Raw genomic sequence first — 25,103 nt, 5'->3', positions numbered from 1 at the left:
CAAAGTACAGAGATATTCTTAATGAAAACGTGCAGAGTGCTCTGGACCTCAGACTGGGCTGACGTTTCACCTTCTAACAGGACAATGACACTAAGCACAAGGCAAAGACAGCACGGAAGTGGCTTAGGGACAACTCTGGGAATGGCATTGGGTGGCCCAGCCTGAGACCAGAAAACAGGTGCCCACCGATGGTCTCCATCACACCCAGCAGAGCCCAAGAGGATCTGTAGAGAAGAATGGCAGAAAATCCCCAAATCCAAGAGGGTGAGCTTGTCATGTCAGACCCAAGAAGTCTCCAATCGCTGCCTAAGGGGCTTCAGGGCTGAGTAAAGCGTCTGAATACTTGCATCAATGTGATATTTCCTTTGGTTTTTTTATTTTTAATAAATTAGCAAACATTTCTAAAATCCTGTTTTCAGTTGGTCATTCTGTGTGATGTTTGAGGAGGGGAAAAATGAACTGAAATGATTTTAGCACCAGGCTGCAGCAAAGGATCTGCACTGGCAATCGGAAGGTTGCTGGTTCAAATCCCATAAATGCCAATAGGGACTCTGCTCTGTTGGGCCCTTGAGCAAGGCCCTTAACCTGCAATTGCTGAGCGCTTTGAGTAGTGAGACAAGCGCTATATAAATGCAAAGAATTATTATTATTATTAAAACAAAATGTGAAAAATGAGAAGGGGTCTGAATATTCCCAGTGTTGATCAAATCCGTTTGTACGATTGTTTCACGAATGAGGCACACAGTCTTTTGAAAATGCCAAGGGCTGCTGTCTCTGCCAGAAAGTGGCCACGGGACACTGGTGGGTTTTAAGCCACCTCAAGTCACAAGATCACTGGTCCCAAGTCAGGATGTGAGAGGAAGGAGAGAAGGAGGTGGGCAGATGGGTGAGTGAACGGCCCCCCCCCCCCCCAAGTAGAGTAATGCTTCAGTGCAGCCTGAGTTAGGGATCAGGACAGAAAGGTGACATCTGATCCAAAGGATCAGTCAAATGGAGGAAACCGTTAATGACAAGATAGCCTTGATAAGAGCCCGATGACGCTCAACTGCACATTTCCAGCTTCCTGCTAGTGCATACGTACCACATGTATGACACGTCAAAGGATGCCCCCACAAATCGTCAAGAGGGTTAGATTTCCCCTGAATGCTGATGTGCTGTTATTGTGTATGCTGTGCTGTACAACATGGCAGTGATAAGAGAAGAGCAGAAGACAATGAGAAATTGATGGAACGGAGTCGTGGCGAAGAGAAACCAGGACGTTAGGATGCACAAATGAACAAAGACCACCAAGCTGTCACTTCATCAGTGCACTTAACTGCATTTGTATTTTGGCCTTGTGTTTGTTACTTGAAGTGCCCCTTCGGTTTTAATTGTCATTGACGTGTGTATCCATCCAATTCACACGGACTCCTTCACATAGTTGCAGAAGGAAATAAAAAATGATCTGGGAAGGCCCTTTGAAGGTGCCATGCATCTAAAGACAGAGGCTGCCATTCCAGAGCCATACTGTACTTTGTGGTCCGCTCTTCAGTGCGATGCCAATTCCTGGAGCTGTGAGCCAACTTAACATATACAGTGGGTACGGAAAGTATTCAGACCCCCTTCAATTTTTCACTCTTTGTCATATTGCAGCCATTTGCTAAAATCATTTAAATTAATTTTTTCCCTCATTAATGTACACACAGCACAGTGCCTGGTTGTCTCCACACATACCGCTTAGAATTAAGGCCAAAAAATTCTATCTTGGTCTCATCAGACCAGAGAATCTTATTTCTCACCATCTCAGAGTCCTTCAGGTGTTTTTTAGCAAACTCCATGCGGGCTGTCATGTGTCTTGCACTGAGGTATGTGTGGAGACAACCAGGCACTGCTCATCACTTGTCCAATATAGTCCCCACAGTGAAGCATGGCGGTGGCAGCATCATGCTGTGGGGGTGTTTTTCAGCGACAGGGACAGGACGACTGGTTGCAATCGAGGGAAAGATGAATGCGGCCAAGTACAGGGATATCCTGGACAAAAACCTTCTCCAGAGTGCTAAGGACCTCAGACTGGGCCGAAGGTTTACCTTCCAACAAGACAATGACCCTAAGCACACAGCTAAAATAACGAAGGAGTGGCTTCACAACAACTCTGTGACTGTTCTTGAATGGCCCAGCCAGAGCCCTGACTTAAACCCAATTGAGCATCTCTGGAGGGACCTAAAAATGGCTGTCCACCAACGTTTACCATCCAACCTGACAGAACTGGAGAGGATCTGCAAGGAGGAATGGCAGAGGATCCCCAAATCCAGGTGTGAAAAACTTGTTGCATCTTTCCCAAGAAGACTCATGGCTGTATTAGCTCAAAAGGGTGCTTCTACTAATACTGAGCAAAGGGTCTGAATACTTAGGACCATGTGATATTTCAGTTTTTCTTTTTTAATAAATCTGCAACAATTTCAAAAATTCTTTTTTTTGTCTGTCAATATGGGGTGCTGTGTGTACATTAATGAGGGAAAAAAATAATTTAAATGATTTTAGCAAATGGCTGCAATATGACAAAGAGTGAAAAATTGAAGGGGGTCTGAATACTTTCCGTACCCACTGTATGTGATGTGAATGAGTGGGTGACCGGATGATAAAAGCGTCCCGAGGGAATGAGCCAGTGTGACGTTAAAGTGTGTGAGGCGTTCAGGTCTAACCTCCCAGTATCTTTCACGAGCAGCACTGTTTGTCCAATGTCTGGCGTTCTCCAGCATGTTATGCTGCATGCAACGCAGTTTCGAGGCTCCCACACAGGACACGTGATAGCAGGTGCATTTCAAGAAATTCTTGGCTCTTGGGCCATTCCAAAAAGATCTGCGCACGTTGTGTTCTGCGACAATGCCAAACCTATGATAAAAGGCATTGATGACGCTGGAGTCCCAAGCATTTCCGTGTTGCTGTTGCACTCTGGCTGGCATTGGCAGAGGGCGTTTTTGCATAGCGAAGTGATGCAGATGCTCCAACAGTCAGACGTAAAACAGTTGGGCATTTTAAGCTTTCTGCCTTGGCGGACTCCTGTTTAGAGGACACTGAGCATCACCACTCTGACTGATCAAAGGTGTGCCCATTTAATAGGCTGGCAGAGGCACTTCACTTCAAGACGTGCCACGATTTGCTTCTTCTAGGTCACATACTCAAACCAAGTTAAACTGCAAATGCCAACTATGACTTACTTAGATTTAGAGAAATAATGAAGTTCATTATTTAAACTACACTACATATGTTTTTAATTAGTTAGAAACATTTTGTGACCTTCTACACTTTTTGGTATTGAAGAGTTTGTTTTGTGCACGATAAACGCCTGGTTGTTACCGTGTTTTAATCAATGACATGAAATGGTCACGGGTCACTTAATATACGCACCGATTCTGGTGGATCAAATTACAAGTGAATGTGCTTTTTATTGACGTGAAAAGTGTGTTTCTTTGTAAAACGTGATATCCCCGATGCATGTGTTTTCTTAACGTGATGGAACAGAAATCCGTGTTGTGTCTCCTCAGCTTCATAATATGAAGCATTAATACAGTTTACCAAAATACCAAATTATTTGTGTAGAGTTTTATTTATTTTAACACGGCAAACAAAAACTGAACATAAAACTTATATATTGGTTATGTGTGCCTGTATCAATACTGACGACTCTGCAATTTAAATAAATTATTTTACTAGAGCAATGCTATTTTTGCTTTTGTCTAAGACAGATCACATATTTCTGTCCCAACTCATTATTCTCAAGTTCTACATACTCACTATTAAATATTTGTTCAATGGAATAGATCTCATTCGCACCTATACTAAATATATATCTTTATATATAATACGCTACCGTGGCCGTTCATTTGTCTGTCCAGGATTTTAAATCACCTGTAGCTCGCAAACTGTTTCACCTACTGACCTGAAATTTGGTACACATATACTACGTGACATCTACTGTCCGCTTTTGGGTGATGATTGACCTCCAAGGTTATTCCTCTTTTTATTTTTATTTTATTTTATTGTAGAATTAGTTCTCGGCAGCGGCCAGCAGGGCGGCCGTGTGGTGCATGCGTACGGGCGCCGTTCTCATCCCTACCACCTTCGTTGTCACTTCCCCTCCCTCTTCATATCTTAAATCATTCCTGAGGCAGATTGAAGACTTAAGTGCCAGCTTAAGTGAAAAATGAAAGAAAACATACTAAGTAATTGCAACACAGTGACTTAAATCAGTTTTAAAAAGAAAAGATCCTGACGAAAGAAGAGAAGAAGCGGGCCGCTATGGTGGAGAAAAGAAGAGCTGCTCAGGAAGCAGCAGGAGCTTCAACCTCTGAGCGAATGAATGCTAAACGTACAGAGAAAGAAAGAGGATGAAAACTAGGAATACTCAAGTCAAGTGTATTCACTGCACGTTATCGTGCGGTGTGCCGTTACTGGTATATATATATATTATATATACATTGTGGCAGACGGCCGGGACGCTCCTTCAACACTGCATCCGGGGGAGCAGCCATGGGATGCACGCTTGGTGGAAAACTTGGTGGCAGCCCCGCTGGGTTGCATCGGGACCAGTGACATGCAACACCGGAGCGCATCCTGGTTGGGCTCCGTGGCCACCGCCAAGATGGAGCTGCAAGGCTTCCTGAGCCCATATGGGTGGCAACGCAGCCACACCCAGAAGTGCAAACTAATTTAGGTTAATTACCACCTGAAGCACTTCCGGGTGGGCTATAAAGGGAGCCTGCAGTCACTACTCAGGGCACCAGAGTCGGGAGGAGGAGGACAAAGCTGCCCTGGGAGGAGTGGAGGAAAAGAAGAGTGTGATTTTCTTTTGTGTGTTTTTGGGACTGTGTTAGGGCCAGTGGGACACAGGGAAGACTTGTCCCATGGCTGAAGAAAAAATAAAACTTTTTGGTTATTTTGCCCATGCCTCTGGTGTCAGTCTGTGTCGGGTCAGTGCCAATATAGCACCTTATCACAACATTTATATAAAAATATATATTATACAGTGGTGTGAAAAACTATTTGCCCCCTTCCTGATTTCTTATTCTTTTGCATGTTTATCACACAAAATGTTTCTGATCATCAAACACATTTAACCATTAGTCAAATATAACACAAGTAAACACAAAATGCGGTTTGTAAATGGTGGTTTTTATTATTTAGGGAGAAAAAAAAATCCAAACCTACATGGCCCTGTGTGAAAAAGTAATTGCCCCCTGAACCTAATAACTGGTTGGGCCACCCTTAGCAGCAATAACTGCAATCAAGCGTTTGCGATAACTTGCAATGAGTCTTTTACAGCGCTCTGGAGGAATTTTGGCCCACTCATCTTTGCAAAATTGTTGTAATTCAGCTTTATTTGAGGGTTTTCTAGCATGGACCGCCTTTTTAAGGTCATGCCATAGCATCTCAATTGGATTCAGGTCAGGACTTTGACTAGGCCACTCCAAAGTCTTCATTTTGTTTTTCTTCAGCCATTCAGAGGTGGATTTGCTGGTGTGTTTTGGGTCATTGTCCTGTTGCAGCACCCAAGATCGCTTCAGCTTGAGTTGACGAACAGATGGCCGGACATTCTCCTTCAGGATTTTTTGGTAGACAGTAGAATTCATGGTTCCATCTATCACAGCAAGCCTTCCAGGTCCTGAAGCAGCAAAACAACCCCAGACCATCACACTACCACCACCATATTTTACTGTTGGTATGATGTTCTTTTTCTGAAATGCTGTGTTCCTTTTACGCCAGATGTAACGGGACATTTGCCTTCCAAAAAGTTCAACTTTTGACTCATCAGTCCACAAGGTATTTTCCCAAAAGTCTTGGCAATCATTGAGATGTTTCTTAGCAAAACTGAGACGAGCCCTAATGTTCTTTTTGCTTAACAGTGGTTTGCGTCTTGGAAATCTGCCATGCAGGCCGTTTTTGCCCAGTCTCTTTCTTATGGTGGAGTCGTGAACACTGACCTTAATTGAGGCAAGTGAGGCCTGCAGTTCTTTAGACGTTGTCCTGGGGTCTTTTGTGACCTCTCGGATGAGTCGTCTCTGCGCTCTTGGGGTAATTTTGGTCGGCCGGCCACTCCTGGGAAGGTTCACCACTGTTCCATGTTTTTGCCATTTGTGGATAATGGCTCTCACTGTTGTTCGCTGGAGTCCCAAAGCTTTAGAAATGGCTTTATAACCTTTACCAGACTGATAGATCTCAATTACTTCTGTTCTCATTTGTTCCTGAATTTCTTTGGATCTTGACATGATGTCTAGCTTTTGAGGTGCTTTTGGTCTACTCCTCTGTGTCAGGCAGCTCCTATTTAAGTGATTTCTTGATTGAAACAGGTGTGGCAGTAATCAGGCCTGGGGGTGGCTACGGAAATTGAACTCAGGTGTGATACACCACAGTTAGGTTATTTTTTAACATGGGGGCAATTACTTTTTCACACAGGGCCATGTAGGTTTGGATTTTTTTTCTCCCTAAATAATAAAAACCATCATTTAAAAACTGCATTTTGTGTTTACTTGTGTTATATTTGACTAATGGTTAAATGTGTTTGATGATCAGAAACATTGTGTGACAAACATGCAAAAGAATAAGAAATCAGGAAGGTTTAGTTTTTCACACCACTGTATATATATATATATACTAGCTGATTACCCAGTGGCTTCGCTCACTGAGTGCAACGGAAAAAAACTAAAATGTAGTATTTATAAAATAAGTTTGTTAATTACCAATGTTATTTTTGAACAAGAGCATTTACAATAAATAGAAATTATATAAATATTAATTATTAAGTAGTAAAACATTTTGATAAATGAATTTGAAGAAGATATAAGAAGCGTATAAATTATTAAACAGTCAAACATTAACATGTAAGAAGTAAAGATACATGAGTACTACTGCAGTGGTTTCGGGCAAACTACCTACTTGACAACCTTGCACTATGTGCCTGTGATTTAAGCGAAAAATTATTGTGAGAAATGTGGACGCTGCCTTTCCACGCTTAACGGGCAGAAGGTCCAAACAATTCTAATTGTCTTATACTTAACATGAAGAGGTCGGTACATCTTTTTAGATGTAAACCCTCCATTTTCTTAAAAGAATTCACTACAAAGCAACCTTGAATGTTGCGGGGTTTTAGTGACCCGAATTCGTCGTAAGGGACAGTAAGTAGCCGTGCACCACAATTTACCAAGACAGTCCCACTTCAATAGTGCCGATTACACTTATTCGAAAAGATTTCCACTGTCCCAGGAGCCGACAGGACACTTGAAGTGTGACAAACAGTGCGAGAAGAGGACGCTGCCTGAAACTGCGAAGCTGTTGACCCGGAGGAAAAGGCTGACATTCCGCGCCTCCCAGCGTCCACTTTGTTCTTACAACCCCTCGCCGCTGAAGGCGGTCTCGTCTTCACATTGTTTACAGCTCGGCGCAGTTAAAAAGTAGAAAGACGCAAAGCTGTTTTCTTCATCTCTTTTACTATCAAGGTGTAGTGCATTCCTCTTAAGTTGAATGAGGAGCCCAGCACACACAAAAATCTCCTACTCTTAGGAAAATTAATTCTATTAAGTACGGAACCCAACCGAACCTTAGCCCCAATTTGATATCCTCATCTGGAGTTTCTTTCCTTTGTATAAATTCACGAAAGACATCACCCCAACAATTCTTTAAACAATCAAAAATACCCTAATTAATATGCCACCCCCTTAAACACTCTATAATATACTCCCCAGAAAACGGTGAAATAGCAATGAAAGAAAGCAAGCAAGCAAGGAAAAGAAACGAAAAATTACCCTATTTACAAACAGCACAAATATATTCACAGTACTTAAACCTATATTACATCTATATACAAATATAAATTAGACACACACACACACACACAATCCCCACACGTTCCCCAGTCTCTTTTATATTAACTTTGTTTTAAAGTCTAAATTCACATGGCCTGGGAAATCTGCAATGAAACCAGTGATCAAGTCAGATACGTTCCGCTGACTTGTATACTGAATTTAAATGTAAAAGAAGCGATCTCACCGGCCTGGCGACGATTCCTTTGTTGAGGAAGTCCGTCTCACCCGGGTGTCTCGGCGTTAGCGTCCGTCCATGGCCGACGCCCACATCATAAAAGCAAAGCCGTGTGCTCCGAAGGTCCTTCTAGGTTAGCCGGCACTCCTCCTCCGTGCACCCAACCGTCCTTATTACGGAGTCTCACTTGCTTTACCGCTGGCTTCTTCTTTACATTCACCTTCCCAGCTCCTTATTTAAACCGTCTTTTTTTCTTCTTTTCAATATCGGTAAAATAACTCTCACACAAATAATAAGTTCCTATATCATAATATGTTCTGTGGTCATACGTCATTTCCGTTTCAAACACGAAAATAATTTTATTTATATAGATATATATGTATACAGTACACACTTATATACACATACTTACATATAGTGATGTGCAAGTCCCTGTCTTACACCCCAAACACGAGGCTGAGTCTCAGTACTTTAGCAAAACCAGCTTTATTCAGCTTGAAACAGGAACAGCCCGGTTATTGATTGTAGCAGGATCTCCCACTCCCCCTACACACAGACACAGCAAACAGGCAGAGTTGGGGTCAGGTCAGTGGCCAAGTCATACTGTTCCCTCCATTTATAATGTTCTTTGCATCACCCAATGCGACAGGCGCTTATAGCATGACTCTGATTGGCTCAGATTTGTTTCTGTGGCACTCTGCAGACCTGAGGTTGCCTCAGTAACAGACAAGCACCCCTCCACAGACGTGGTAGTCATGCTTCAGCGTGTCATCCGGGGGTGGGGGATGTCCTAAAAGAAACCTCACAATATATACAAATATACACATACATAGAGATGAACAATATATCGGGAAATGCATTGTTATTGGCCAATGTTAATTAAAAATGACAACATCGAAATTGGACAGATGTGTACATTTTAACCAATACAGCCGATCAATATAATTCAGGCTTGTCAACATTGTCAGTTCCCTACATTAAATGTTCTTTTTATTGTTCGGTGAGGGAGACATTAAGCTGCAGGACATCATGCATGCAAGCACAGCGCTCACAAAAAACACACCACAGGGTATGCTAGTTTTGCTGAGCACTACGTGTGTTGTTTATTCATTGGGGAGATATCGTTATTAAAGCAGCATGTCAGCAGTGTGGTCATATTTTTCTATGAAAAAAGAAGACAGCAAAGTGGCTGTCTGCTTTACCTATGTGTGGCCTACTGGCAACTAGACAGGATTAAGAAGGACCAGCCAAGTAGAAGTTTGAAGCGTATGTTTGAGGAGATCGTAGATGAACATGCAGCAGCATCAATGCGCTTTGTCCTGTAGCTGCTGCCATACAGCTCAAAACATGCCCGGCAGAGACCACAGTTTTTTCGTTCAGACAAAACATTTAAGTACTGCTCAGTTAACAAGGGGCAATTCCTCACTTTGTCTCAGACATCAAGGAAATACCTTTCAGCCCCAAGCAATAGTGCAGAGTTAGATATTACTTAGTGCACCATCATATTAATGAAACCAGAAATAATCTTACAGCTGAAAATGCAGAGAAGCTTCTGTTCATCAAAAGAAATCTGCCACTTACTTTCCCAAAAGAGCTGCAGACCTATCCAGTGACAGGTGTTCCCCAATGACTGACCTGTACGCCTTTAAGTCACTGGGCTAGCTATCTTAAAAAATGGGATACCAGTAAGAGAATTGTTCTTGTTATGTTTTGGCCAAATTCCTGTGAACACTGCACTGTAATATTATATCCCATGTTGAAAGACTTGAAATAATGTTGGCTTGGTTTCCATATATTAATTTTATTTGACTTAATTTTTTTTTCGTGAAATTTGAGCCATTTAAATGGCATTTTAATCTAATCCATGTAATGTACCCTTTACTTTGACTTATTTGTTCAATTTTGAATTTATTTTATTCCAACTTATGAATCCTATATTTGATGTTAACAGCGAAGCTGGCAGTTGATGGACCTAAACAAATACAGTACAATCTTCCAGCCTCGCTACAATGGTATTGATATCAGTGGATACCAAAAAACAAGTATTGGTAGTCGTACTGTCTAACAAAATGGTATCAATGCATCCCAAATATTAATTTTACAAAAAGGAATAGCCTTGACATAAGCACACCTGTGACACATAGGTTACCTGCAATGCAGTACAAGTAAACAAAACCCCAACTAACTGCCTGCATTTTAAGTCCAGTTTTAAAATCCTTGTCATGCTTCCAAATCGATATTTAAACAATTTAAAATGCACTTAGACATGTACTGCACTAAATTTACATTTATAAAAATATAACATCCAAGAAATTGCATTTCATGGAATTCTTCAAATAATGTGTTCATTTCCAGATACCTGAAAAATCCCTTAGTATAAAAAAGTCATCAGAAGAGAGGTACTTCATGCTGAAAACAGACTGGTGTTTGATCAACTCTAGGTACACTAAAGTCTGAGCAATTTACCCATCAACAGCCTTCCAGAGAATAAGAGAAAGAACAACGGAGGTGTCTTAAATATTACGTTTCTATCTACTTCAGAGAAATTGTTGCCGTTTGATTTTGAGGCTTACATATTTGCCCATAATTAAAGACTTTGGCAAACTTATTTTTCTCCTTTCTTTTGGCTATTTTGATTTCCAAGACTGAATAAAGCGCAGACTGAATTACTGTACGTATCCAATTCTCTACAGCACAGACCTCAGTTAATACAGTCATACAAAGTCATACATATCATGCAGTGTGTTTAAGTCATAGGAGACACACGTTAGAAATTTAGTCAACACTACCATCACTAAGTAAAGAAGAACATTGCGACAATAAAGCTGGCAAAATGAAAGGACAGCACGAAGTAAACAAAGAAACACTGACCAGGCCCCCCCCCCCCACCACACACACACACAAAAACTCTCTGAAGAAATAAGCACTCTGCTCTGTCCTGAGCCAATAGGCACACCTGAAGTAAAATCATGCTGTACATTCAAACTGAGATAAATAAAACAGAAGCATTAACAGTACATTTTAATGTACACCTGTCAAGAAATAAAGACTCTGAAATGCATTGTACAAAAAAAAAAAAAAGACAACCAATATATATATTGAAGTTACAAACAAAGGTAACATGTATTGAAGAAAGTTAACACCACCAAGTTATCACATAAAATGGGAAACTAGGAAAATGCAAATCTAATGTTGCTCTTTTCCTTTTTTTAAATACACATTTTTGCTACACTTTTCATATGACATCTACAATATACATTTAATTTCAAAGGTTATATACAATTGTGTATCAATAATACTATTTAACAAAACAGGCAGCTGCAGGTATGTGTGTGTACACACATATATATATATATAAATATATACACACATACATACATATATATACACACACACACACACATTTTGATATTTTTTATATATATATATATATATATACGAGTCAAATATATAAAAATACCAATAAAACTTTAGGAAAATATTGCAAAGGATAAAGGGATTTTGGATTACTCGCAACTTTTTGGTACACATTAAAGTGTGGCAATGTACACAAGACACATTTTAGATAAGGATACTTGAGCATCTCAACTATACACAATAACTTTTCAGAAAAATGGAGGTTAAACTTCTCTCACAGTGATCATTTAGTATATATTTTTCCTTGAACTGTCAAAAAATAAACACTTATCAAAAAACTTGTGCATTATATTTTTGGGTAAACTAAAATTATTATATTTCCCCCAACACAAAGACACAGATTTAGCCTTTAAATGAATGAGTAATAAAAGATATATGGCCAGCACACTGGCTTGACCTGCAGTGAACTACAAAGTCAGAATTCTGCAAAAGTTATGTTTTCCATCTCTCTACACAATTATCATACTGTAGACCAGTATTTTACCATGTTTATAAAAAGTCCTACCACAGCCAATATAGATCAAATACCATCATGAAGTATTAAAAATTTGCTGTTAAAAATACTTAGCACCTCTGTTTGCTAGTCTGCAATTTGTGATAAAAAATAAACCTACACAGACTAAACATCTGGGTACATTGTCAAAAATTTCCTTTGAATTTCACTGTAGAGAATTCTTTATGCTTATCTTATAACTCGTCTATTCAAAGTTAACATGGTCTGAGCATTGAGCAATTTTATTCACAAGTTTGACAACTTGTATATAGTATTTACATAAACCGTGAATTTTCAAGGACATCATTCAAGTTTGCTTTCAGTCCTAATAAAAGTAAAAATAAATAATTTACCCCAAACATTAAGTGACAGACAGACATACTATCTTCATTTTACAAACCAAGTTTTGAACTTGTAACTATGACAATTGCTGTTTTAGCTAATCTTTATTTGTACTAGCAATTTTAAGTCAGGTTATTTAACTAAATTAGATTAGTTTAAAATTTAACTGTGGGCCAAAAACAAATTCTTTATGTGGACCCGAGATGGGGGAAAAAAAAACACATGAAAATGAACAGTAAAATCATGTAAATAAAATCCTTCAAAGTCAGCCGAGCTCCAATAAATACATCCTCATGAGCATTATACCCGACTGCTGTCTATGCTTTTTAATATTAACGTTCTGTCACACACGGATTAGCAAAAAGGTTTTGGGATTACTGAAAAAGAGCAGAATATAAATTAGTAACAACTAACACTAGAAAATGTGTTAGAAATTAAAGGTAACCAGCTTATTGCAAGTGTCTCTCATGTAAAATTTATATTTTAACATTCCATTCCTTCTGATGTTTTTTCTTGGGAGTATTCTCCGTATAAAATAATCGACACAAAAAAATGAAAACATCTATTTAACAATGAACACTATTAACAAGCAGCACTTCTGCTGCAGTCCATATTTCTGTTATCACTCTGACACTTCATTTTTTTGTGAAAGGCCATCTTCATGATTAGTGTAGCTGCCATTCTGTTGGACTTTAATGGAGTCTCCACTTTTGCTTTTTGTATAGTCCTTTTCACTGTCAAAAGACTTTTCTTTATCAACCTGAAATAAAAAAAACAAGTCGTTAAAGGCAACATGCAACAAATATTATGCATATGTTTAAACAGTTAATGATTTCTCTACATTGATGTACCAAGTGTAACAACACATCGATATCTTGATTGAGGCATTTTTCAGTTTGGACAAGTATACAAATGTAGGTGGTTACAAAGCTAAGATGTGAAAGGAACTCATCGAGGAACTATTCATCTTTGTGCTGTCTGCCAAACCACAAGCTGCTGTCCCTGGGGGAAGCATGAGAAAGATTCTTGTTCACAATCCACATTCTTTACAAGGCATACACCTGCATTTTTTATTACCTTAGCTTTTTTTAAAAAATCTCTCTATTATAACAAAAAATCTTGGGATGAGACGAGACTTTTTTCCTACAATGAGACGTGATCTTTTGAAGAGAGACACTTTCACGTCCCGCGAGACGGTCAAGTCACATCATACTTACATCCTTTGGAAGCAAGTTCCATGATACACATGCAGAACAGGTTAGAGATAATGGAAGTAGGACAATTCGAAAGTCTCAAAAAAGAATGAGAGAAAAGATTGCATTAGCACAAACAAAGGGAAAACATTACTCGGTGAAATAACGGAACAGCGAAAAGAGATTGAATAGTGTTTGAGGATGTCTGAGGGCCAAGAGAGAAAGAAGGCAGTGAGACAAAAGGACAGCTGCTGTACAGGGTTTAAAACGTTTGAAGCACCGCACGAAATGCAGATCACGCAGCACAGAAGCAGCAGCAAGCCAGCAGCTGATCGAGTAAAGAGGAGGATAAAAAAATAACTTTTATTTGTTTCCCATTGTATCACCATTTAAGAGGGATTTCGGAGGAGCAACCATGTCTCCTTGGGGTGCATTCAGCCCCCCTCTTCACAACGGCTAGTATTTTAAATATTAATCTACCATACCACACTGCACAAACTGCTCTCCAGTTACACAATTTAAATGCTTTAAAAAAATAAATAAAAATGAGTACTATATGTAAAGAGAATATTGACAAACTAAGAGATTCACCATCAAGTGGTGATCAGTTGACAGTTCAGCACCTCACTTTAGCACAGTGCCTAGAACATATGGCCTCATATAAAAGCTGACCACTGACCTTGGACACAAAATACTCCATTACCAGTTACAATAATAAGCAACTTTGTCTCCAAACGTGACTTTTCATTATGGACATTGGATGAATAGCACAGAAATCAAATAACAGCTCACAGCTCAGACTTGGATTAGGCAGGCTGTTCCTCCCCATCACACACCTCCAAGTATCACCACCATTTCCCATGCAATTGCTGAAACATCCCAGTAGAGAATCCAGTGTCTCCAAAAAGGCCAAGTACTCTATATAATTGTTTAATGCACACATACTGAGTTTATAACGGTCACTTGAAGTATTCAACATATATACAGACTAAAAAATACATATATGAATAAAAACCTTCACACACATACAGTGGAACCTTGGATTGCAAGTAACTTGGTTTGCGAGTGTTTTGCAAGATGAGCTTAAATTCTTAATAAATTTTGACTTGATAAACGAGCGAGGTCTTGCAATACGAGTAGTACGTATACACTTTGTCTACCGAGCGTCACATGATCACAATTGAGCTGGTGGTGGTTCTCTCTCTCGCTGCGAGATTGTGGGTAATCGTGTCCCGTTCTCAGGCTCAGTCGGCATGCATCACTTATATAGTCAACATCCATACGAGTGTATACTGTTTAGTATAGCATTGTGACTGTGTGTGTGTGTGTGTTGTAACATGTGAGTCTCTGTCTTGCACACCAAAACATGCAGCTGAGTCTCAGTACTTTAGCAACACCAGCTTTATTCAGCTTGAAACAGGAATAGCACTGTTATTTATTGTAGCGGGATCTGCTAGTCTCCTATACACAGACACAGCAGTCAGGCAAGGTCAGGGCCAGGTTAGCGGCCAAGTAATACTGTGCCCTGCATTTATATTTTTCCTTATAACACCCATCAACGGCAGTTGTTTATAGCATGTCCGCAATCTTTTCGGATTTGCTTTTACGGCGACCTGCTACAGCACTGGGAGCCTGCACTTGCTTCAGGACGCTCTTCCGCGTCTTCCCGTTGGGTGAAATCCCAAAAGAGTTTAGAAACTCACTTACGCCAGCCATGATTCTTTTCAAAGGTAAAGTGCAGGTTAATTTGTTTTATGTATTTTTATTTTATATTTTGTATTGATCATTTTTATATGAATAGTTTTGGGTTGTGGAACGAATCATCTGAGTTTCCATTATTTCTTATGGGGAAATTCGCTTTGATATACGAGAGCTTTGGATTACAAGCACATTTCCAGAACGAATTATGCTCGCAATCCAAGGTTCCACTGTACTTATAATACTCTAAGTACAGGCATACACACGATATAACTACACAAGTTTTTTTTTGTCATTTAGTCAGTATTGTATACTTTGTGAGGGCAGTAATGTTCATCATAATATACTGTAATTATATTTTTTGATTGAGCTTTTGTAAAAAGCCAAATTTCATCCTAGGGACAAATAAAGTTCTGTTTAAATGTAACATACAACACCCTACAAAAGCATTCAGACGCAATAAAAGTTTTCAAATGTAATTCAGTTACAAATGGTACTTACACATATCAAATTTTTTGTATTGTAAACTCACATATGGAAGAAATACGTTTGACAAAACTGTGCTCTGGTAGCTCTGACTTTTTGCATGTGATGGAAACATTTTTTCAACTAGGATTTATCCGAATTAGCCAATGGTCTCTTAAATCAGTGCTGCATTTTCTACATAAAAAGCTCCATCATTTTAAGAACCATTGGTCACAGGATGAATCTGAAAGAAAATGAACTCTAAAGAACACTGTAAGCAAGTCAAAAATAATGAGATAGAGCAACTGTATACAAAATGTTTTCTCTCCCTTTGAAGACTGCTGACATATTACTTAAAGAAGCTATATTATGCAATCAAGACACTGCTTAAAAAAATCCTTTAAAACCTAGGATGGTGTGTGCTTGGTGTTTGTGTGTTTCCTGCGGTGGGTTGGCACCCTGCCCAGGATTGGTTCCTGCCTTGTGCCCTGTGTTGACTGGGATTGGCTCCGGCAGACCCCCCGTGACCCTGTGTTCGGATTCAGCCGGTTGGATAATGGATGGATGGATGGATGGATAAGGGATATTTATGAAGTTCCCATCATTCAGTGGTCTAGAGTCTTGTCTTCTATTCAAAAGTTCAATATTGTTAGTGCACTATTCTGAAGTATTAATTTAACAATATTCCAACACAAATGGAATGTGTTTTGTGCAGTAACTGCTCAGTACTGTACCTCCCCAGCTTTGTTGAAGCACACTGTAACAAACTTTATGATTTCAATTCTCCATGAAAACATATTAACAACTCTTCTTTTGACATCTCCACAAACACCACAACGTGAAGAAGAGATAAAAAAATACTTTTTAGGTGGAATATTAATTTAAGTATCAATTAATATCCAACAATATTTGATGACTTTTAAAGACTGTAAGCACTGTATAGCATTGTATACTGCACACAAAGATACATTTGTAAATCATGAATTTTGACAAGAACAGGCCATTCAACCCAATAAAGCTCGCCAATCCTATTTGTAAAATCTTTTCAAAATAACATCTGGTTAAGTTTTGAAATTTCAGAAACTCCTACTCTATAGCACACCATTTGGTAATTTGTATATCATGTCTGTGGCCCACTGTGGGAAGAAAAAAAATTACTGACTGTGCAAAATGTACCCTTAACAAGTTCCTATCTATGTTCCTGTGTTCTTGTTGAGGGTCTTCTTTGTGCTGCATCCTGTGAATGAAAATGTGCTACACAAAACAATATAAATTCACTGTTTTAAAAGCTTCAGTCGTGTCACCTCCAAATCTTGGTTTGCTTAAACTGAAAAGCTTCAGGTCTCTCACTCTCTCCTCATAGCTCATACTACACAGTACTGGAATCAGTTTGGTATTTTTTTCTTGGCTTTCTCTAGTGTTTAATTGTCTTTTTTTGTACTATGATGACCTAAAACTGTACACAGTACTCCAGATGAGGCCTCAATACTGGATTATAAAACTTAAGCATAACTCCTTTGACTTGTATTCACACAATGATATAAAACTGGAGACTGCAACTAGGACAATGAATTACAAGCCAGAAAACACAAAGATAAATCTTTATACGGTATATTAAAATTGGGATGTAAAAGTACTGATGAATGTATACATGTATGCACTGTAAATGAAGCAAAGCATTTTAGTTTTCCTGTTAAATATGACTGAGGTAGTAACTTGGCTTGGACATTCTGGAACCCATGTTTATCAATAACCAATGATTGCTGTGTCATGTTTGGCACTGGTGACTCGCCAAAATGGCAGACAAAAATAACCCAACATTTATATCTGACAGAGCCGAAGTACTGATCAGGGTAAAAAGGCAAATCAATCTGACATTGAATCCAACAGTGCTTCAACTTATCTTACTAAAAATCAGTATGTACTTCTGGTATTATGTTGCAACAGAAAACAACAGAAACAATAACGGACAAAGTACTAAAAAACACAAAGATAATGGTGATGCCAGTATGATGTAAACTTGATGCGGTTATTGTGCACAATGAACTGGCAACCAATTACTTTATAGAAAAATGTATTTTGTCTCAATACTGTTACTCAACAGAACACTGCGGATAGAATAAAAATGTATCATTATTACAAAATTTTAAATAACAGTGGTGGAGAACCACACAAACACATGCACTTTAACTTCTAATGTAAAACTTTAAAATGAATACAGAAAGATATCCAATTTAGAATTCACTGTTCATATTCATGCTCTATTCAAATTAAATGATGTCGCCTCGTTTAATTAAAAAAAAAAAATCCTAAAAGGCAAAAATTCAGAGACAAATGGGGCCAATGTATGTAAAGGTCTGTTAGATCAGTGGTTCTCAAAGTGGTGGTGTGGAAAAATTCTAGGAGACATTTAGTGTGACACTTCTACAAAGGTATATGCTGTTATATCCCACAACTCTATGCAGTGCTTCAGCAGCATCTTATTACTTTAACAGTTTGATTCTGCCAGATTCTAGACAGCAGCGCTACATTCGTTATAATAGAGACTGGTTTTCTTTCCTTTGCTCTCTCTTGAATCCTTATATATGCACTCAGTAAATAAGAGTTAAATGTGGCTCATGGTCAACAACAAACAAAAAAGTCAAGAGAAAAAGTAAACAGCATCTTTAAGTGAAAGATCAATTTGGAAAAATAAAACGCAGCGACATATAGGGAAAGGGTGAATTAAGCTGATTTTCTGCAGTATGGATTTATATGCTTAAAATTTGTTTGAGAGATATTTAGCACCACACATGCTAAAATAAAACAGAATTTTTTTTCCTCTTAGCACAGTGAGGCATGGTTAGCGGGAAATCATAACTAAATAAAAGATAAAATCTGATCATGCACAAACTGTGTACTTAATAGCAATTGTGTAAGGCTTTTTGTACTAGGCTGAGAGCATCGCTAGTCCAGCTGTCACTGCAGCAAGTAAGGTCATGCAAAAAAAAAATGTGATAATGTTGCAGGACTCATTGATAAACCTGGCACACAACATTAAACAAATGAATGACTCTTGCAGAATTGGATAAAGAGATCCAGTTAGATGCATCAACTGATAGAAACTGAACTACTTGTATTTCAAATATACTTCCTGGATAAGCCAAGGTATATAGCTGTTTAAAGAAATAACATTAACTATTGGTATACCAGTTATGACCATCATGTAACAAAATTAGGTTAGTTATATAGAGATATAAAACATGCTGTTTGATATATAAACTGATAACACAAAAATTCAAACAAAAATATCCTTGTTTAAAATATACATTTTTTAAAAGGACAGGTTACAAAATGTTTGGTAAAAAAATTCATCAAAGACCATTCTGATTGACTGCATTCAATGAAGGCTCACTAACTGACAAAACTTCAAAAATGTATAAAAACAATAATGTTATCAAATATTATAATCAATTAAGACATGACTGTAAAGGTCAACATTACAAGAACAAGTTACTTTCCAACAGGTACAAGCATTACCTAAATAATAATTTTGTTCAGTTATTCTCACCTTCATGGTATGTCCAGATTTCTCTACTTTCTCAGTTTCTTTAGTGGTCTTCTTAGAGGTTGACCTCTCCCTGCTACGTTCCCTAACCTTTTCCTTTTTCTTATCCTTCTTATTTCTATAATAAAAAAAAAAAAAAAAAAAAGATTTGCTCTACAGAACACTCTGTTAAATATTAATTTTTTTCCATGAGTCACATGGATCACCCACTATTGAATAGGAAATTTCTATGCATTTACAGGTGATCTAAAACTGTCACATCCAACTTTTAACATTAATTCATGCATTCATTTTCTGTTCAGCAACATTTAATACCAACAAGATGCTACGCTTTCTTGTACGTGACATCCTTTACACTTGTTTAGAACCTTATGACATGCAGTCAAAATTAAGATTATTTTTAAATGAAAAACGATTGATGAAAAGCAAATATTGGTAAAGTTTTATATTATTGCATCACTACATGAATTACCTTAGTACTTAGATGCAACAGAGCTAATTACCTAAAAAGCTTTTATAATACTGTTCTAAAATATTCCATGATAGTATAGCAAGTAACACTATCTGTGATGGGAGTCAAATGTATTAAATTAATAACAAGAACTCGTTAATGTGTTTAGTTGTAAAACTTGAAGATTCCTCTTGAAAAGAAGCGACTACATAGAATAAAGTTTAACACCATCTTAGCAAAAACTAATTTGGTTAGTGCTATATAAATTAATATCTACCTATACACTCATCCTTTTCTCTGCACCTTATTCCAGCTGAGGACTGCACTAAGACAGAGTGCTGTAAAATCTGGCCCAAGGTAGGAACTAAAATTGGACAAGTGAATGAGTTCATCAGTGGACACTCATGCATGACAGACAGACAGACACACACTTTATTAATCCCAAGGGGAAATTCACATACTCCAGCAGCAGCATACTGATAAAGACAATATTAAATTAAAGAGTGATAACAATGCAGGTATACAGACAGACAATATCTTTGTATGTTAACGTTTGCCCCCAAAGCCCCCACCCCTGCCCCCCAGGTGGAACTGAAGAATCGCATAGTGTGGGGGAGGAACGATCTCCTCAGTCTGACAGACAATAAATAATCACCAATTAAACAAACAGATGCATCATTCGTATCTGTGGAGAAAAACCTGTATACTGAGAGGCAGTGTTATTCCCGGTAACAAAAACTAATATGAAGCATGTCATTAACAAAAAAAACAGTTAACTAAAACTAAAAGAAAAAATATGTGAAAAACTATAAATGAACCCAAGAAAATAAAAACATACACAAAACTAGTTTTTGTTATTTTAACTTTCACCACACTAGTCTTTGTGCACAATGTACATGCAAGCATGCAGTTGCCAGTTAAGTTTATTAAATATTCATAAAATTAGTTCAGAGAAGAGCATTGATTTGTGCACGTGTGTAAATAAATACTCCTTGTCGCTAGAGTTGGAATCTGTGGATTTCATTGATCATTTTAGCAATCAGTCAGTTTTTTCTTCTAGAACTAAGAGCGAATACCAAACCTCATCACATGTCAATGAGTCATTGTGTGGATTTCAATGGCCATAACCGGCCGTCAATCACATATGCCCCACTGACAATGAGGGGGAGGAAGCTTTCTCCAGACTTCAAGGAAAACGTGCTCAAACCTTTGTACCTTTGGAAAAGATACCTAAATATTTTGAAAATCAGAGTCACAAAAGATTTGTCAAGCTCAGAAAGCCACCTCCATGCTTCAGCTTTGGTTAGTATTTAGATTGGAGAAAAATGTTCTCTTTATAAGGCCAAGAAGAAAAGATTTAAGCTTTACTTCTACTGGATATTGCTTACTTGTTGGCAGTATATTCTCAGTGATATATTAAGTAGATGTTTAAATTGTAATCAATTTTAGCGACAAATTTCCATGCAGACATTTAGTTTTAATCAGGTTATTAGTAGTGATATCTCAACGCAGGTGTTATGTTGTCGCAGAGTACGCTTCTGTCACATTATCATGCTAAACATATCTATACTACACCCTGCACCAACAGCAAATGGTCGGACAACAAAATCCTAACATAGTTTGAATGCCATAATTTGTCACAGCTTTTAATTGGATTGTTACGCTCCCAGGCTATGCTTGGGAGATCATCAGCACGATTTATTTTATGTGCGTCAACCAACTCTGGGTTTATTTCAACAAGAGTAACGTATCAAATCTGGTCAAGCCTGAAATAAACTTCAGCAATGGAGCAGCAAACTCTCTGTTGTAACATTGCCATGCTTAACATAAGGATCATCAGTGTGTGTTACAGTAACCGAGCCACAGGGGGTGCACAAGCCAGTGTGTTTCTTCGTGCTGGTCCCAAGTCCGGATAAATGGGGAGGGTTACGTCAGGAAGGGCCAAATCAATATGCGGACAACAATACAAATTTCCATACCGGATCAGTCGAGCCCCGGGTTAACAACGACGGCCACCAGGGTGCTGGTGGAAATTGGGCTACTGTTGGCCGAAGAAGAAGGAGAAGAGGGGGGAGAAGTGTCCGGAGGCAGGAGGAGAGGAAGAAGATAAAGAGAGTGGAACTGAGGGTAGGAACTTTGAATGTTGGCAGTATGACTGGTAAGGGGAGAGAGTTAGCAGATATGATGGAGAGAAGGAAGGTTGATATATTGTGCATGCAAGAGACTAAATGGAAGGGGAGTAAGGCCAGGTGGATCGGAGATGGATTCAAATTGTTCTATCATGGTGTGGATAGGAAGAGAAATGGGGTAGGTGTTATTCTGAAGGAACAGTATGTCAAGAGTGTTTTGAAGGTGAAGAGAGTGTCAGACAGAGTAATGATTATGAAGATGGAAATTGGAGGTGTGATTATGAATGTTGTTAGTGCATATGCCCCGCAAGTTGGGTGTGCAATGGATGAGAAAGAAGATTTTTGGAGTGAGTTGGATGATGTGATGAACAGTGTACCCAAGGGACAGAAAGTGGTGATTGGAGCGGATTTCAATGGACATGTTGGTGAAGGGAACAGTGGAGACAAGGAGGTGATGGGTAGGTATTGTGTCAAGGAGAGGAATGAAGAAGGCCAGAGGATAGTGGGCTTTGCCGAAAGTATGGACATGGCTGTCGTGAATACGTATTTTAAGAAGAGGGAGGAACCTAGGGCTACGTACAAGAGTAGAGGAAAATGCACACAGGTAGATTACATCCTATGCAGAAGGGTCAATCTGAATAAGATTCAAGACTGCAATGTGGTGGCAGGGGAAAATGTAGTTAAGCAGCATAGGATGGAGGTCTGTAGGATGACGTTGGAGAAGAAGAAGAGGAGGAAAAGAGTGAGGGCAGAGCCAAGGATCAAATGGTGGAAGCTGAAAAAGGAAGCCTGCAAGGCTGAGTTTAGGGAGAAGGTGAGACAGACACTGGGTGGTAGTGAAGACTGTTGGGAAACTACAGCAGATGTAGTAAGGTTGACAGCAAGAAGGGTGCTTGGCGTGACATCTGGATAGAGGAAGGAGGAAAAGGAAACCTGGTGATGGAATGGGGAAGTACAGGGGAGTATACAGAGGAAGAGGATGGCAAAGAAGAAGTGGGATAGTCAGAGAGATGCGGAAAGTAGACAAAAGCACAAGGAGATAAGGCACAAGGTGAAGACAGAGGTTGTGAAGGCTAAAGAAAAGTTGTATGATGAGTTGTATGAGAGGTTGGACACTAAGGAAGGAGAAAAGGACCTGTACCGATTGACTAGACAGAGAGACCGAGCTGGGAAAGATGTGCAGCAGGTTAGGGTAATAAAGGATAAAGATGAAAACATACTCACAAGTGAGGAGAGTGTGTTCAGCAGATGGAAAGAGTACTTTGAGAGGCTGATGAATGAAGTGAACAAGAGAGAGAAGAGGTTGGATAATGTGGAGATAGTGAATCAGGAAGTGCAACGGATTAGCAAGGAGGAAGTAAGGACAGCTATGAAGAGGATGAAGAATGGAAAAGCTGTTTGTCCAGATGACATACCTGTGGAAGCATGGAGGTGCTTAGGAGAGATGGCAGTGGAGTTTTTAACCAGATTGTTTAATGGAATCTTAGAAAGTGACATGATGCCTGAGGAGTGGAGAAGAAGTGTACTGGTGCCGATATTTAAGAATAACAGGGATATGCAGGACTGTAGTAACTACAGGGGTATAAAATTGATGAACCACAGCATGAAGTTATGAGAAAGAATAGTGGAAACTAGGTTAAGAAGTGAGGTGATGATTAGTGAGCTGCAATATGTTTTCTCTAGGGTGTTGATGGAGAAGTTTAGAGAAGGCCAGAAGGAGTTGCACTGCGTCTTTGTGGACCTGGAGAAAGCATATGACAGGGTGCCTCAAGAGGAGTTGTGGTATTATATGAGGAAGTCGGGAGTGGCAGAGAAGTATGTAAGAGTTGTAAAGGATATGTACGAGGGAAGTGTGACAGTGGTGAGGTCTGCGGTAGGAGTGACGGATGCATTCAAGATGGAGGTGGGATTACATCAGGGATCGGCTCTGAGCCCTTTCTTATTTGCAATGGTGATGGACAGGTTGACAGACGAGATTAGACAGGAGTCCCTGTGGACTATGATGTTTGCTGATGAGATTGTACTTGGGATCAACAGTACAGAGTAATGAGAATTGATGAAGAGAGGTGAAAAAGAGAGTGCAGACAAGGTGGAATGGGTGGAGAAGAGTGTCAGGAGTGATTTGTGACAGATGGATATCAGCAAGATTGAAAGGGAAGGTCTACAGGACGGTAGTGAGACCAGCTATGTTATATAGGTTGGAGATGGTGGCACTGACCAGAAAGCAGGAGACAGAGCTGGAGGTAGCAGACTTAAAGATGCTAAGATTTGCATTGGGTGTGATGAGGATGGATAGGATTAGAAATGAGTACATTGGGAGACAAAGTCAGACAGGCAAGATTGCGTTGGTTTGGAAATGTACAAAGGACAGATGCTGAGTATATTGGGAGAGGGATGCTAAGGATAAAGCTGCCAGGGAAGAGGAAAAGAGGAAGTCCTAAGAGAAGGTTTATGGATGTGGTTAAAGGGGACATGCAGGTGATGTATAACAGAACAAGATGCAGAGGACAGAAAGATATGGAAGATGATGATCCGCTGTGGCAACCCCCAATGGGAGCAGCCGAAAGAAGATGATGAAGAAGATTGTTGTTGTTACACTGCCATGAGATCATGTCTGGCTGCTAACCTGGTTAGTGTCTGTATAGAGTTTGCTTGTTTTCCTCATGTTTACATCAGACTGAATGTACATTAACTTCAGATATTGTTTTACATCTGTATATTAGAAGAGGAGTAGCATTAAAGTCTCCCAAATTTCCAAAATATGTTTATTCCTACATGTATTGTTAAACTACATTCTCCCAGTACAGGCTCACAGGTAGCTATGCAGATTTGGCATGTTGCTTTTTAAGTGAAAGATTGGAGATGTTGCTATAATAGATGTTTAGTATTTAATGTCAGTAATAAGTTGTGACTTCAGCAGTATTTTAAAAAATAAACAAATTAAGAATTCTCTGAAAAAGTAAACTTTTAAAGTATTGAAATGGGTAGATGACATACACTTAGCATCAGGAAATATCAAAAATAAATAGAAAATACAGTGGAACCTCAGTTTGCGAGTAACTTGGTATACGAGTGTTTTGCAAGACGAGCAAAAATTTTTAATCAATTCTGACTTGATAAACGAGCGAGGTCTTGCAGTACGAGTAGTATGTATATGCTTTGTCTGCTGAGCGTTATGTGATCACAACTGAGCTGATGGTTCTTCTCTCTCTCTCTCGTTGCGGGATTGTGGGCAATCCTCTCCTATTCTCCGTCTGAGTCGGCGTGCCTCACTCATTTAGTCAATATCTGTACTAGTGTATACTGTTTACTGCAGCATTAGCATTGTGACTGTGTGTGTGGGCGCACGCACGTG

The 25,103-nt window shown here is 39.1% G+C and overlaps 1 protein-coding gene across 6 annotated transcripts in view; it reads right to left on the bottom strand.

Moving 5' to 3' along the window:
- Nucleotides 1-11,107: 11,107 nt before the first annotated feature.
- srek1 (splicing regulatory glutamine/lysine-rich protein 1) overlaps nucleotides 11,108-25,103 on the bottom strand; it is a 69,243-nt gene continuing 55,247 nt past the window's right edge. For all 6 annotated transcript variants that reach the window (XM_028805484.2, XM_028805489.2, XM_028805486.2 and 3 more), the window contains 2 exons: nucleotides 19,172-19,286; nucleotides 11,108-13,025 (listed from right to left, as the gene is read on the bottom strand). In XM_028805484.2, the coding sequence (XP_028661317.1) occupies nucleotides 12,888-13,025; nucleotides 19,172-19,286 (253 nt within the window). In that variant the 3' untranslated portion in view covers nucleotides 11,108-12,887. The remainder of the gene's footprint in view (nucleotides 13,026-19,171; nucleotides 19,287-25,103) is intronic.

The sequence above is a fragment of the Erpetoichthys calabaricus genome, chromosome 7, assembly GCF_900747795.2.
Source record: "Erpetoichthys calabaricus chromosome 7, fErpCal1.3, whole genome shotgun sequence".
NCBI classification, from domain to species: domain Eukaryota; kingdom Metazoa; phylum Chordata; class Cladistia; order Polypteriformes; family Polypteridae; genus Erpetoichthys; species Erpetoichthys calabaricus.
This window is presented reverse-complemented; position numbering and strand designations above follow the sequence as displayed.